Source organism: Cherax quadricarinatus, chromosome 68, assembly GCF_038502225.1.
Source record: "Cherax quadricarinatus isolate ZL_2023a chromosome 68, ASM3850222v1, whole genome shotgun sequence".
Classification (NCBI taxonomy): Eukaryota; Metazoa; Arthropoda; class Malacostraca; order Decapoda; family Parastacidae; genus Cherax; species Cherax quadricarinatus.
The window spans coordinates 16,002,157-16,016,735 of NC_091359.1; the positions used below are offsets into that span (position 1 = coordinate 16,002,157).

At 41.2% G+C, this 14,579-nt stretch overlaps 1 protein-coding gene across 6 annotated transcripts in view; it reads left to right on the top strand.

Annotated features, from left to right (window-relative positions):
* The window catches only part of LOC128697736 (uncharacterized), a 41,027-nt gene that overhangs the window by 18,494 nt on the left and 7,954 nt on the right, over positions 1–14,579 (top strand). For all 6 annotated transcript variants that reach the window (XM_070099719.1, XM_070099718.1, XM_070099720.1 and 3 more), the window contains exons 4-5: positions 2,504–2,586; positions 12,850–13,044. In XM_070099719.1, the coding sequence (XP_069955820.1) occupies positions 2,504–2,586; positions 12,850–13,044 (278 nt within the window). The remainder of the gene's footprint in view (positions 1–2,503; positions 2,587–12,849; positions 13,045–14,579) is intronic.

The window sequence follows — 14,579 nt, forward strand, 5'->3', positions numbered from 1 at the left end:
GTGGATGAGTTTGAGAATGTGTGTAAAGGTAGAAAGTTGAAAGTGAACATAGAAAAGAGTAAGGTGATGAGGGTATCAAATGATTTAGATAAAGAAAAATTGGATATCAAATTGGGGAGGAGGAGTATGGAAGAAGTGAATGTTTTCAGATACTTAGGAGTTGACGTGTCTGCGGATGGATTTATGAAGGATGAGGTTAATCATAGAATTGATGAGGGAAAAAAGGCGAGTGGTGCGTTGAGGTATATGTGGAGTCAAAAAACGCTATCTATGGAGGCAAAGAAGGGAATGTATGAAAGTATAGTAGTACCAACACTCTTATATGGATGTGAAGCTTGGGTGGTAAATGCAGCAGCGAGGAGACGGTTGGAGGCAGTGGAGATGTCCTGTCTAAGGGCAATGTGTGGTGTAAATATTATGCAGAAAATTCGGAGTGTGGAAATTAGGAGAAGGTGTGGAGTTAATAAAAGCATTAGTCAGAGGGCAGAAGAGGGGTTGTTGAGGTGGTTTGGTCATTTAGAGAGAATGGATCAAAGTAGAATGACATGGAAAGCATATAAATCTATAGGGGAAGGAAAGAGGGGTAGGGGTCGTCCTCGAAAGGGTTGGAAAGAGGGGGTAAAGGAGGTTTTGTGGGTGAGGGGCTTGGACTTCCAGCAATCGTGCATGAGCGTGTTAGATAGGAGTGAATGGAGACGAATGATACTTGGGACCTGACGATCTGTTGGAGTGTGAGCAGGGTAATATTTAGTGAAGGGATTCAGGGAAACCGGTTATTTTCATATAGTCGGACTTGAGTCCTGGAAATGGGAAGTACAATGCCTGCACTTTAAAGGAGGGGTTTGGGATATTGGCAGTTTGGAGGGATATGTTGTGTATCTCTATACATATATGCTTCTAAACTGTTGTATTCTGAGCACCTCTGCAAAAGCAGTGATAATGTGTGAGTCTGGTGAAAGTGTTGAATGATGATGAAAGTATTTTCTTTTTGGGGATTTTCTTTCTTTTTTTTTTGGGTCACCCTGCCTCGGTGGGAGACGACTGACTTGTTCAAAAAAAAAAAAAAAAAAAAACATTCAAATTGGGGTTGAGCAAATATTTTTGTTTGTGGGTTTGGGTTTGATAAGGACTTGTGCCTAGTATGAGCCAGTAGGCCTGCTGCAGTGTTCCTCTCCATCAATCACTGTCTTTGCAGAGGTGCCTGGATATGACAGTTAAGATGTCACTCCACAGATTGTCAGCTCACAAATTGCTTCATGTCATGGCCACAATCAGTCAAGTTAACCCTTTGACTGTTTTGGTTGTATATATACGTCCTACGAGCCACCGTGTTTGGCATATATATACTCATAAATTCTAGCGGCTTCAAATCAAGCAGGAGAAAGCTGGTAGGCCCACATGTGAGAGAATGGGTCTGTGTGGTCAGTGTGCACCATACAAAAAAAATCCTGCAGCACGTAGTGCATAATGAGAAAAAAAAACTCCGACCTTTTTTTTTTTTTAATTAAAACGCCGACTTTGTGGTGTATTTGCGTGTAGTATTTATGGTTGTATTCTCGTTTTCTTGGTCTCATTTGATAGAATGTAAAACATATTATAGAAATAGAGGTGATTTTGATTGGTTTTACTATGAAAAGAACCTTGAAATGGAGCTCAAAGTAGGGGAAATGTTTGATTTTTGCCAATGTTCAAAAATAAACAAATGATGTCATTGTCCAATAAATGTCCAACTAGCGATTTTAATATGCAGTCATGAATGAGTTGACATTATTTATACAATTATTTCAATATTGCAGTAGTCTGCATAACAATAAATCTTCTATTTTTTGTTTGAATAAAAATTCAAAATAGAAAGCAAGAGTAATATCAGAGGGGCCTGGAGACGTGACTGATGAACAAAGAAAATGTTATTTTAGAGCCAGGAATGTCTGCATTGTTCATTCTGGACCTTATTTTGAAATTGGCATATTTTTTTTAATTTTCGTGAAATTGGTCAAATTGCCAATTTCTGACCACTATTGGGTAGTTGAAATCGGTAAATGGGCGGTTTCTTGTACTCAATCAATAGAACAAATGGAGTTCTAAAGAAATAGTTGTGAGTTTGGTCGACTGGAACATTGGAATTAGCCGAAAATAGGGCTCAAAGTTGGGGAGATCGCCGATTTGTTAATATTGCTCAGGTCGCTAACTTCACGAGTGTAATTCCGTAAGTTTTCTATCAAATTTCGTACTTTTGGTGTCATTACCATTGGGGAAAGATTATCATTTCATAAGATAATTTTTTTTTTGTTTTTTTTTAAATTTTTGTCGACACCAGGGGACACCTCAGGATTTAGGGTTGCGACAGTCGAGGGGTTAAATTGCATTCTAAAATTTATGCCATATTAAAAGCTGCAAGCCAGTGAAATTTCCAGGGGTTGGTCTGGGATTTACATTCTCAGGAAAGGTAGGGACACAAACATTGTGAATAATTAACTATTGAAAATTTTTCACTTTTTTTCAGCTGTGGGCTTTAGTATTGCAGTGCTAGTTTGTGAATCAGTTCAGGCTTTTGTTTGCTGCCTGCTCTTACATGGAATACGCAAGGTATGTTTTTATATTTGTATTGTTTAATTCTTGAAAAATTTAATCATTATTCATTGACATAATATACTTCATTGTTGTCAGGTTTGTATTACAAATGAGATGTTTCATTTTTATAAAATTGTAATGTACATTACAGTAAGAAAAAAAAAAAGGAGAGAAAATAAGAAAAAGTAAACATATGTAGAGGAAAAAAAAGTTTATGGCCAAAAAATTCTTCAAAAGCTTACACAAATAACCTGCACATAAGAGAGAGACGCTTACGACGACGTTTCGGTCCGACTTGGACCATTGACAAAGTCACACTAACCAGAAGTGGAGCAGGACGGCTATATATAGGCAGGAAGAGGTGGTGGTAGTAGTAGTAGTAGTAGTAGTAGTACAAGAATGGTATATAATACCGGCAAGATGAAATTAAGACACATGCACAACACCCGGGCATCCCTATCGTAGACGTTTCGCCATCCAGCCAGCCATTGAATGGCGAAACGTCCACAACAAAGACAACCAGACGCCGCACATGTGTCTTAATTTCATCAGTAGTTGTAGTAGTAGTAGTAGTAGAAGAGGTAGTAGTAGTGGTGGTGGTAGAAGTGGGTAATAAGGAGGACGAGCTAGTCAAATACAAAGGAAGGGGAGCACTGCAAGAGAGCTAGGTGCCCACTGAGGGAGAGCAAGCGCACAGAGGTGCGTGAAAGGGGAAGTGGTGAAATGAATGAAGAAGGAACAGAAACACGAGACAGAAGAGAGAAAGACAACCCAGAGGAGAAAAGGAAAGAGGAAAGGGGAAGAGGGAGAAGAAGAAAAAGAAAAAGAAAAAGAAAAAATGAGGATTCAACTAGACGGCGACTGTTCGAGTTGGAAGTAGGGAAGACAGTTTTAGCAGAAGACCAGTCAATAGGATGGCTATGATCTCTGACGTGACAGAAAAGAGCATTGTTAGTGTCGGCAAGCCTAACACTTTTTGTGCTCCCTAAGTCTGTCAGAAAGAGATCGACCAGTTTCTCCGAAGTATTGAAGAGGACAGGAGGAGCAGTCGCCGTCTAGTTGAATCCTCTCTAATACACAACTTTCCTTGTATGAATCTTAGCCCTGGCTTCGTCTCTGTAGATGCCTTCCTCTCCCACTACATTGTAAAATGCTTCAAACTTCAGAACACCCGTGACTTAACCTGACTCCTCATTTTTTCTTTTTCTTTTTCTTTTTCTTCTTCTCCCTCTTCCCCTTTACTCTTTCCTTTTCTCCTCTGGGTTGTCTTTCTCTCTTCTGTCTCATGTTTCTGTTCCTTCTTCATTTATTTCACCACTTCCCTTTTCACGCACCTCTGTGCGCTTGCTCTCCCTCAGTGGGCACCTAACTCTCTTGCAGTGCTCCCCTTCCTTTGTATTTGACTGGCTCGTCCTCCTTATTTCCCACTTCTACCAACACCACTACTACTACCTCTTCTACTACTACAACTACTGATGAAATTAAGACACATGTGCGGCGTCTGGTTGTCTTTGTTGTTGACGTTTCGCCATTCAATGGCTGGCTGGATGGTGAAACGTCTACGATAGGGATGCCCAGGTGTTGCGCATGTCTTAATTTCATCTTGCCGGTATTATATACCATTCTTGTACTACTACTACTACTACTACTGCTGCTGCTACTGCTGCTGCTGCTGCTGCTGCTGCTGCTGCTGCTGCTGCTGCTGCTGCTGCTGCTGCTGCTGCTGCTGCTGCTGCTGCTGCTGCTGCTGCTGCTGCTGCTGCTGCTGCTGCTGCTGCTGCTGCTGCTGCTGCTGCTGCTGCTGCTGCTGCTGCTGCTGCTGCTGCTGCTGCTGCTGCTGCTGCTGCTGCTGCTGCTGCTGCTGCTGCTGCTGCTGCTGCTGCTGCTGCTGCTGCTGCTGCTGCTGCTGCTGCTGCTGCTGCTGCTGCTGCTGCTGCTGCTGCTGCTGCTGCTGCTGCTGCTGCTGCTGCTGCTGCTGCTGCTGCTGCTGCTGCTGCTGCTGCTGCTGCTGCTGCTGCTGCTGCTGCTGCTGCTGCTGCTGCTGCTGCTGCTGCTGCTGCTGCTGCTGCTGCTGCTGCTGCTGCTGCTCCAGATGCTGCTTCTGCTGCTGCTGCTGCTGCTGCTGCTGCTGCTGCTGCTGCTGCTGCTGCTGCTGCTGCTGCTGCTGCTGCTGCTGCTGCTGCTGCTGCTGCTGCTCCAGTCACGGTATTGTGCCTTTTTTTGTTATTCAAAAGCTTATGCTGTAATTTTTAAATAGGTCAAGATTTTGTACCCTAAAACTGTGGATATGGTCATTGAGAACTGGGAGTCTTTCTTGTAGACAAGAAGTTAACCCTTAAACTGTCCAAACATAGATCTACGTTCACTCACGTGGCACTCCGAGTATTTTGAAAAATTAAAAAAAAAATTTTTTTTCTTTTAAAATGAAGAGCACATTTTTCTACATGTCATAGGATTAAAAAAAAAATTAGGGTCAGTACTTACTGAGATATAAGACCGTGAAGTTGCCTCTGGATGCTCACCTGATGGCAACATCAACTCCTGCAGCTTGCAGAAATGTTTCCGATATACCTTTTTTTTCTCGTTTTTATTTTAATTTTATATATTTTTTATGTTCTGATAATTACAACTTATAATAGTTCTTGTAATTTCATAGCCAATCTTTGTTCTGACTAATACAGTGGACCCCCGGTTTACGATATTATTTCATTCCAGAAGTATGTTCAGGTGCCAGTACTGACCGAATTTATTCCCATAAGGAATATTGTGAATTAGATTAGTCCATTTCAGACCCCCAAACATACACATACAAACACACTTACATAAATACACTTACATAATTGGTCGCGGGGTAGGGGTCGGCCTAGGAAAGGTTGGAGGGAGGGGGTAAAGGAGGTTTTGTGTGTGAGGGGCTTGGACTTCCAGCAGGCATGCGTGAGTGTGTTTGATAGGAGTAAATGGAGACAAATGGTTTTTAATACTTGACGTGCTGTTGGAGTGTGAGCAAAGTAACATTTATGAAGGGGTTCGGGGAAACCGGCAGGCCGGACTTGAGTCCTGGAGATGGGAAGTACAGTGCCTGCACTCTGAAGGAGGGGTGTTAATGTTGCAGTTTAAAAACTGTAGTGTAAAGCACCCTTCTGGCAAGACAGTGATGGGGTGCGTGATGGTGAAAGTTTTTCTTTTTCGGGCCACCCTGCCTTGGTGGGAATCGGCCAGTGTGATAATAAATAAATAATTGGTCGCATTGGGAGCTGATCATAAACCAGGGGTCCACTGTACATGTATTAGGTACAGTGGAACCTCAAAAATCGAACATATCACATATCGAACGTTTCGAAAATAGGACCATTTTTTCGGACAAACTGTGTCCCTATTATCGAACGTGCCCCTATTTTCAGACTGCGGGGTACGGGACCTGTCTGCCGACCCACTCTGTCCGCGTCCCCGCGCAGGCGCCGTGAGCAGTCTAGCTTTGTTTATGTTTGAGTGAACACTAACCTGCGCTCTCATTCACGCATTTTACGATTATTTCGTTGTGTTTAGTGCTTGTGGGACTTGGAAATAAGCTGCCATGGGCCCAAAGAAACTTGCTAGTGGTACCCTTGTGGTAAAGAAAGTGAGAAACACCATAGATGTGAAGAAGGAAATAATACAGAAGTATGAGAGTGGTGTGAGACTTGTTGAGCTTGCTAGGATGTATGGGAAAAACAAGTCGACCATCGGTTCTATCCTGTCAAAGAAAGAACAAATCAAGGAAGCTGATGTTGCGAAAGGTGTTAATATGCTAACCAAAAAAAGACCACAAATAGTCAAAGAGACTGAGAAGTTGTTGCTGGTGTGGATCAAGAATAAAGAGATTGCAGGTGATAGCGTTTCAGAGACGATTATTTGCAAAAAGGCAAGGAAGTTGCATGCCGATCTGGTACAGAAAACTCCTGGAACCAGTGCTGATAGTGAATTTAAGACCAGCAGAGGCTGATTTGACAAATTTAAGAAGCGTAGTGGCATACACAATGTTGTAAGACATGGTGAGGCAGTCAATTCAGACAAACGGGCGGCTGAGAAGTTTGTACAGGAGTTTAAGGGGTACATAGACAGTGAAGAATTGAAACCTGAACAAATGTTTAATTGTGACGAAACAGGCTTGTTTTGGAAGAAAATGCCAAAAAGGACCTTCATCACACAGGAGGAAAAGGCACTGCCAGGACACAAGCCTATGAAAGACAGGCTTACTCTTTTGTTCTGTGCTAATGCTAGTGATTTTAAAGTGAAGCCTATACTTGTGTATCATTCAGAAAATCCCAGTGTGTTTAAGAAAAACAATGTCTTTAAGAACAAGTTATGTGTCTTGTGGAAAGCTAATCATAAGGCATTGGGGAACACCCTGGGGTTGGAGGTGAGTGGTGAGGATGTGGAAGAGTTGGTGGAGGACCACAGGGAAGAGCTAACCACTGAAGAGCTTCAAGAGCTTCATCTGGAGCACTATCAGACCACAGCTGAGGAACTTGCTTCAGAGGAGGAGGAAGAGGGAGTGGATGAGGTGCCTTCTTCAAAGATTAAGGATATTTGTGCCAAGTGGAATGATGTCCAAATGTTTGTGCAGAAGTACCACCCTGAGCAAGCTGAAACAAGCCATCTTTGCAACAAGTTCAGTGACAGAACCATGTCCCATTTTAGGGAAATGTTAAAGAGGCGCCAGAAACAGAGGACTGTGGTCAGTTATTTTGTGAGACAGGGGTCCAGTGACTCTCAAGCTGGTCCTAGTGGCATTAAAAGACAGAGAAGGGAAGTAACCCCAGAGAGGGCTTTACCTGAAGTCCTCATGGAGGGGGATTCTCCTTCCAAACACTAACCCCAACTAACTCTCTCCTCCTCCCTATCTTCCAGATGCCATCACCAATCTTCAATAAAGGTAAATAAAAATGTTATTTTATATGTATTACTATACATAATTAAAAACTATAGTATTTGTTGTATGTAAAACTATAATTAATCTCTATAAAATGTATTTTTTGTGTGAATATTTTTGGGTTTCTGGAACGGATTAATTGTATTTCCATTATTTCTTATGGGAAATATTGCTTCGAATTTCAAACTTTTCGAATTTAGAACTAGCTCCTGGAACGGATTAAGTTCGATTTTTGAGGTTCCACTGTACTGAAATAGTGCTCAAATAGTCAAAATCACATTGACAGGTGAACATTTACACCTGCCTGCTGAACTGTGTGATAGGTAGTAGGTTGGTAGACAGCAACCACCCAGGGAGGTACTACCATCCTGCCAAGTGAGTGTAAAACGAAAGCCTGTAGTTGTTTTACATGATGGTAGGATTGCTGGTGTCTTTTGTCTGTCTCATAAATATGCAAGATTACAGATATGTCTTGCTACTTCTACTTACACTTAGGTCACACTACACATACATGTACATGTTTATTTATACACGCTCATCTGAGTTTTCTTTGATTTTATCTTATTAGTTCTTGGTTTTATTACTTTTCCTTTTATATCCATGGGGAAGTGGAATAAGAATCTTTCCTCCGTAAGCCATGCGTGTTGTAAAAGTCAACTAAAATGCCGGGAACAATGGGCTAGTAACCCCTTTTCTTGTAAAGATTAGTAAAAAGAATAAGAAGAAACTTGTCAAAGTGGGAAGTCTGAATGTGTGTGGATGTTGTGCAAATGATAAGAAAGAGATGATTGTGGATGTTATGAATGAGAAGAAGCTGGATGTCCTTGCTTTAAGTGAAACAAAGCTGAAGGGGGTGGGAGAGTTTCAGTGGAGAGGAATAAATGGGATTAGGTCAGGGGTTTCAAATAGAGCTAAAGAAGGAGTAGCAATAATGTTGAAGGATAAGATATGGCAGGAAAAGAGGGACTATAAATGTATTAATTCAAGGATTATGTGGAGTAAAATAAAGGTTGGATGTGAAAAGTGGGTTATAGTAAGTATATATGCACCTGGAGAAGAGAGAAATGTAGAGGAGAGAGAGAGATTTTGGGAAATGTTGAGTGAATGCGTGGGGAGTTTTGAACCAAGTGTGAGAGTACTTGTGGTTGGGGATTTCAATGCTAAAGTGGGTAAAAATGTTGTGGAGGGAGTAGTAGGTAAATTTTGGGTGCCAGGAGTAAATGTAAATGGGGAGCCTTTAATTGAGCTATGTGCAGAAAGAGATTTGGTAATAAGTAATACATATTTTATGAAAAAGAGGATAAATAAATATACAAGGTATGATGTAGCACGTAATGAAAGTTTGTTAGATTATGTATTGGTGGATAAAAGGTTAATGGGTAGGCTCCAGGATGTACATGTTTTTAGAGGGGCAACTGATATATCGGATCATTATTTAGTTGTAGCTACAGTTAGAGTAAGAGGTAGATGGGACAAGTGGCAACAACAAGTAGGAGGGAAGTGAAAGTGCATAAACTAAGGGAGGAGGAAGTTCAGGTGAGATATAATCGACTATTGGCAGAAAGGTGGGCTAGTGCAAAGATGAGTAGTGGGGGGGTTGAAGAGGGTTGGATGAGTTTTAAAAATGCAGTATTAGAATGTGGGGCAGAAGTTTGTGGTTATAGGAGGGTGGGTGCAGGAGGAAAGAGGAGTGATTGGTGGAATGATGAAGTAAAGGGTGTGATAAAAGAGAAAAAGTTAGCTTATGAGAGGTTTTTACAAAGCAGAAGTGTTATAAGAAGAGCAGAGTATATGGAGAGTAAAAGAAAGGTGAAGAGAATGGTGAGAGTGAAAAGGAGAGCAGATGATAGAGTGGGAGAGGCACTGTCAAGAAATTTTAATGAAAATAAGAAAAAATTTTGGAGTGAGTTAAACAAGTTAAGAAAACCTAGGGAACATATGGATTTGTCAGTTAAAAACAGAGTAGGGGAGTTAGTAGATGGGGAGAGGGAGGTATTAGGTAGATGGCGAGAATATTTTGAGGAACTTTTAAATGTTGAGGAAGAAAGGGAGGCGGTAATTTCATGCACTGGCCAGGGAGGTATATCATCTTTTAGGAGTGAAGAAGGGCAGAATGTAAGTGTGGAGGATGTACGTGAGGCATTACATAGAATGAAAGGGGGTAAAGCAGCTGGAACTGATGGGATCATGACAGAAATGTTAAAAGCAGGGGGGATATAGTGTTGGAGTGGTTGGTACTTTTGTTTAATAAATGTATGAAAGAGGGGAAGGTACCTAGGGATTGGCAGAGAGCATGTATAGTCCCTTTATATAAAGGGAAGGGGGGACAAAAGAGATTGTAAAAATTATAGAGGAATAAGTTTACTGAGTATACCAGGAAAAGTGTACGGTAGGGTTATTATTGAAAGAATTAGAGGTAAGATAGAATGTAGGATTGCGGATGAGCAAGGAGGCTTCAGAGTGGGTAGGGGATGTGTAGACCAAGTGTTTACATTGAAGCATATATGTGAACAGTATTTAGATAAAGGTAGGGAAGTTTTTATTGCATTTATGGATTTAGAAAAGGCATATGATAGAGTGGATAGGGGAGCAATGTGGCAGATGTTGCAAGTATATGGAATAGGTGGTAAGTTACTAAATGCTGTAAAGAGTTTTTATGAGGATAGGGAGGCTCAGGTTAGGGTGTGTAGAAGAGAGGGAGACTACTTCCTGGTAAATGTAGGTCTTAGACAGGGATGTGTAATGTCACCATGGTTGTTTAATATATTTATAGATGGGGTTGTAAAAGAAGTAAATGCTAGGGTGTTTGGGAGAGGGGTGGGATTAAATTATGGGGAATCAAATACAAAATGGGAATTGACACAGTTACTTTTTGCTGATGATACTGTGATTATGGGAGATTCTAAAGAAAAATTGCAAAGGTTAGTCGATGAGTTTGGGAGTGTGTGTAAAGGTAGAAAGTTGAAAGTGAACATAGAAAAGAGTAAGGTGATGAGGGCATCAAATGATTTGGATAAAGAAAAATTGGATATCAAATTGGGGAAGGATGAGGTTAATCATAGAATTGATGAGGGAAAAAAGGTGAGTGGTGCATTGAGGTATATGTGGAGTCAAAAAACGTTATCTACAGAGGCAAAGAATTGAATGTATGAAAGTATAGTAGTACAAACACTCTTATATGGGTGTGAAGCTTGGGTTGTGAATGCAGCAGCAAGGAGGCAGTTAGAGGCAGTGGAGATGTCCTGTCTAAGGGCAATGTGTGGTGTAAATATTATGCAGAAAATTCGGAGTGTGGAAATTAGGAGAAGGTGTGGAGTTAATAAAAGTATTAGTCAGAGGGCTGAAGAGGGGTTGTTGAGGTGGTTTGGTCATTTAGAGAAAATGGATCAAAGTAGAATGACATGGAGAGCATTTAAATCTGTAGAAGTAAGGCGGGGTAGGGGTCGTCCTCGAAAGGGTTGGAGAGAGGGGGTAAAGGAGGTTTTGTAATCAAGGGGCTTGGACTTCCAGCAGGCGTGCATGAGCGTGTTCGATAGGAGTGAATGGAGACGAATGGTATTTGGGACCTGACGATCTGTTGGAGTGTGAGCAAGGTAATATTTAGTGAAGGGATTCAGGGAAACCGGTTATTTTTATATAGCCGGACTTGAGTCCTGGAAATGGGAAGTACAATGCCCGCACTCTAAAGGAGGGATTTTGGGATATTAGCAGTTTGGAGGGATATGTTGTGTATCTTTATACCTATATGCTTCTAAACTGTTGTGTTCTGAGTGCCTCTGCAAAAACAGTGATTATGTGTGAATGAGGTGAAAGTGTTGAATGATGATGAAAGTATTTTGTTTTTGGGGATTTTCTTTCTTTTTGGGTCACCCTGCCTCAGTGGGAGATGGCTGACGTTAAAAAAAAAAAAAAAATTATAGGTCCCAGCAATATTTTAGAAACCCTGGCATATACCTTGGAGCATGTTGTTATGAAAGGCATCCCTATACTGTTGACAGCCTAGTGACATTTGATAAATGCCCACTGCTCCAGCTAACCCTTGCTGTATTTGTTATCACTGTTACACACAAACATGTCTTGTCTCTCTGTCTGTCTATCTGTCTTTGTCTATCTGCCTATCTATCTGCCTATCTGTCTGCCTGTCTGTCTCTGCTTATCTGTCTGCCTGGAGTATACATATATGAAACTCTCCTTGAAGAATGGTGATATGACAACTGTTACCAGCTCAATGACATTTGATAAATGGGCACTGGGGGGGAACCCTGGCTTTATTTATTTTCACTGATACACACAAACATGTTTGTCCATCTGTCTATCTATCTATCTGTCTTTGCCTGGAATTTTTGGGTTATCCTAGGTAATTTGCACTATGTATAATAACTGTACTTGTGTGTACATGTGAGACAGAGATACAGTGGACCCCCGGATAACGATATTATTTCAATCCAGAAGTCTGTTTGGGTGCCGTTATAGACCGAATTTGTTCCCATAAGAGATATTGTGAATTAGATTAGTCCGTTTCAGACCCCCAAAAATACACCTACAAAAGCACTTACAAAAATACACTTACATAATTGGTCGAGTTGGGAGCTGATCGTTATGCGGGGGTCCACTGTATAGACAGAGACAGCCAGAGACAGCCAAAGCAAGCCAGCCAGCTGGCCGAATACATAAGAACATAAGAAAGAAGGAACACTGCAGCAGGCCTACTGGCCCATGCAAGGCAGGTCCATGTCACCCTCCCCCAGCTTAGACCAATGACCCACCTAGTCAGGTCACATCCACTGAAGGAAGGAGCATGACGTCAGACCTAGTAGCACAAGCTAGTCAGGTCCAGCTCACACCCACCCACACTCACTCATGTATTTATCTAACCTATTTTTACTTTCGTCTTAAAATGGGAGTGTTAATGCAACATGACATCAGTGAATCCCTGGTGTTTGCCATGCTGTTTGCTCTAGCTGGTGCTCAATTGAACTGGTGTTCCCCACAAGGTACTATGTGCTCCCAGATTTTTTTAATACTGCACACACTAAGTGCACAGACCCATTCTTTCATGTCTAGGTGACTCAAACATATTGTGCCAATTTTGCAGGAATAAAAAACAAAACATTGATCTACGTTCGGAGCGCTGCGCGTGCAAACATATTATTATAATCAAAAAGGAGTGCTAAATCACAAGGGCTATACAGCGCTGCAGGGCAGGGAAGGAAGTGAGGGTATCGGGTGGCAAAAGGGAGAGGAATGATTAGTAGGGTACGGAGAACAGCAGGACGTGCAAACGTAGATCTAAGTTTGGACAGCTTAAGGGTTAATCACCTAAGATGTAAATAAATAAGTAGATTGTGCAGTTTTTTTTTTTTCAGGAACGATTCAAACTGATGGTGCCATACATGATATGGAGCGTCATCCGTTTTTGTACGATTCTTGGATTGTCTGTGTTTAGCATCATCTACTATGCTTTAATGCCATTGGTTGTACTGATGCTCCTATCACCTATGATCATCCTTGGTGTTATTGAAACTGTCTATCTGTTATTCATCCATGCTCAGTACAGAGAGGTGAGTAAATAGATTTTGCTCTTATAAAGGCAATTAATCCCTTCACTCTCAGAAGCCCTGAAATTAAAAGTGCTGACAATGTCAGGAATTTAAGAATATATATATATATTCTGAAGTGGTAAAGAATCTTTTTCTGAAGATAATGACACCAAAAATATGAAATTGATGAAAAACTTAACAGAATTATACAGGTGCAAAGTTGGTGGTCTGAGCACAATTTATACATCAACAATTTTTTCCCACTTAAGTCGCATTTTAAGCCAATGCCATTACTCAGTTCAACCAGATTTTTACTTATTTTCCCAGTAGACATTCTGTTCTGTCTGTTGAGTACAACATAAGAAAGAAGGAACTCTGCAGCAGGCCTACTGGCCTATGCGAGGCAGGTCCAATTCTCCCACCGGCTTAAGCCATTGCCTTGACCTAGTGAGGTCAGACACGTCACTTAAGGGAGAAGCATGGCATTCAACCTAGTAGCACAAGCTAGTCAGGTCCAACTCACACCCACCTACACCCACTCGTGTATTTATCCAACCAATTTTTAAAACTACACAACATCTTAGCGTCTATGACAGTACTCGGGAGTTTGTTCCACTCATCCAAACCAGTGCTTTCCTATTTCCTTCCTGAATCTGAATTTTTCCAGTTTAAAGCCATTGCTGCGAGTCCTGTCTATGTTAGATATTTTTAGCACGCTATTTACATCCCCTTTATTAATTCCTGTTTTCCATTTATACACCTCAATGATATCCCCCCTAATTCTATGCCTTTCTAGAGAGTGCAGATTCAGGGCCCTCAGTCTATCCTCATAGGGAAGAGTTCTGATACATAGGATCAACTTTGTCATCCTCCTTTGTACGTTTTCCAGTGCATTATTTATACTTCTTGCTATGAAGCCAAGGATTCTGTTAGCTTTATTGCGAACACTAATGCACTGTTGTCTTGGTTTTAGATTACTGCTAACCAGAACTCCTAAATCCTTTTTGCAATCCGTAATATTAAGATCTACATTATTTAGTTTATATGTGGCATGGTTATTTTCCTATCCAACATTTAGAACTTTGCATTTGTCTATATTAAACTGTATCTGCCACTTCTCCGACCACTGCATCAGTCTATTCAAATCATCCTGGAGTGCTCTAATGTCCTCATTAGAATGAATTGGACAGCCTATTTTGGTGTCATCAGCAAATTTGCTTATGTCGCTATTTATTCCCTCATCTGTGTCATTTATGTAAGTTGTGAACAACAAGGAGCCCAACACTGACCCCTGTGGAACACCGCTTGTGACGTGCCCCCATTCTGATTTCTCCCCATTTATGCAAACTCTCTGCTGCCTATTTGTCAACCATGCCTCTACCTAGGAAAAAATTTCTCCTCCTATACCGTGTGCCTTAAGTTTCCTCAATAGCCTTTGACGTGGAACTCTGTCGAAAGCCTTACTGAATACCATATACACAGTATCATATTCAGTACCATGATCTACCTCCTCAAATACCTTAGTGAAGAAAGTTAGTAAATTTGTAAAACAGGAA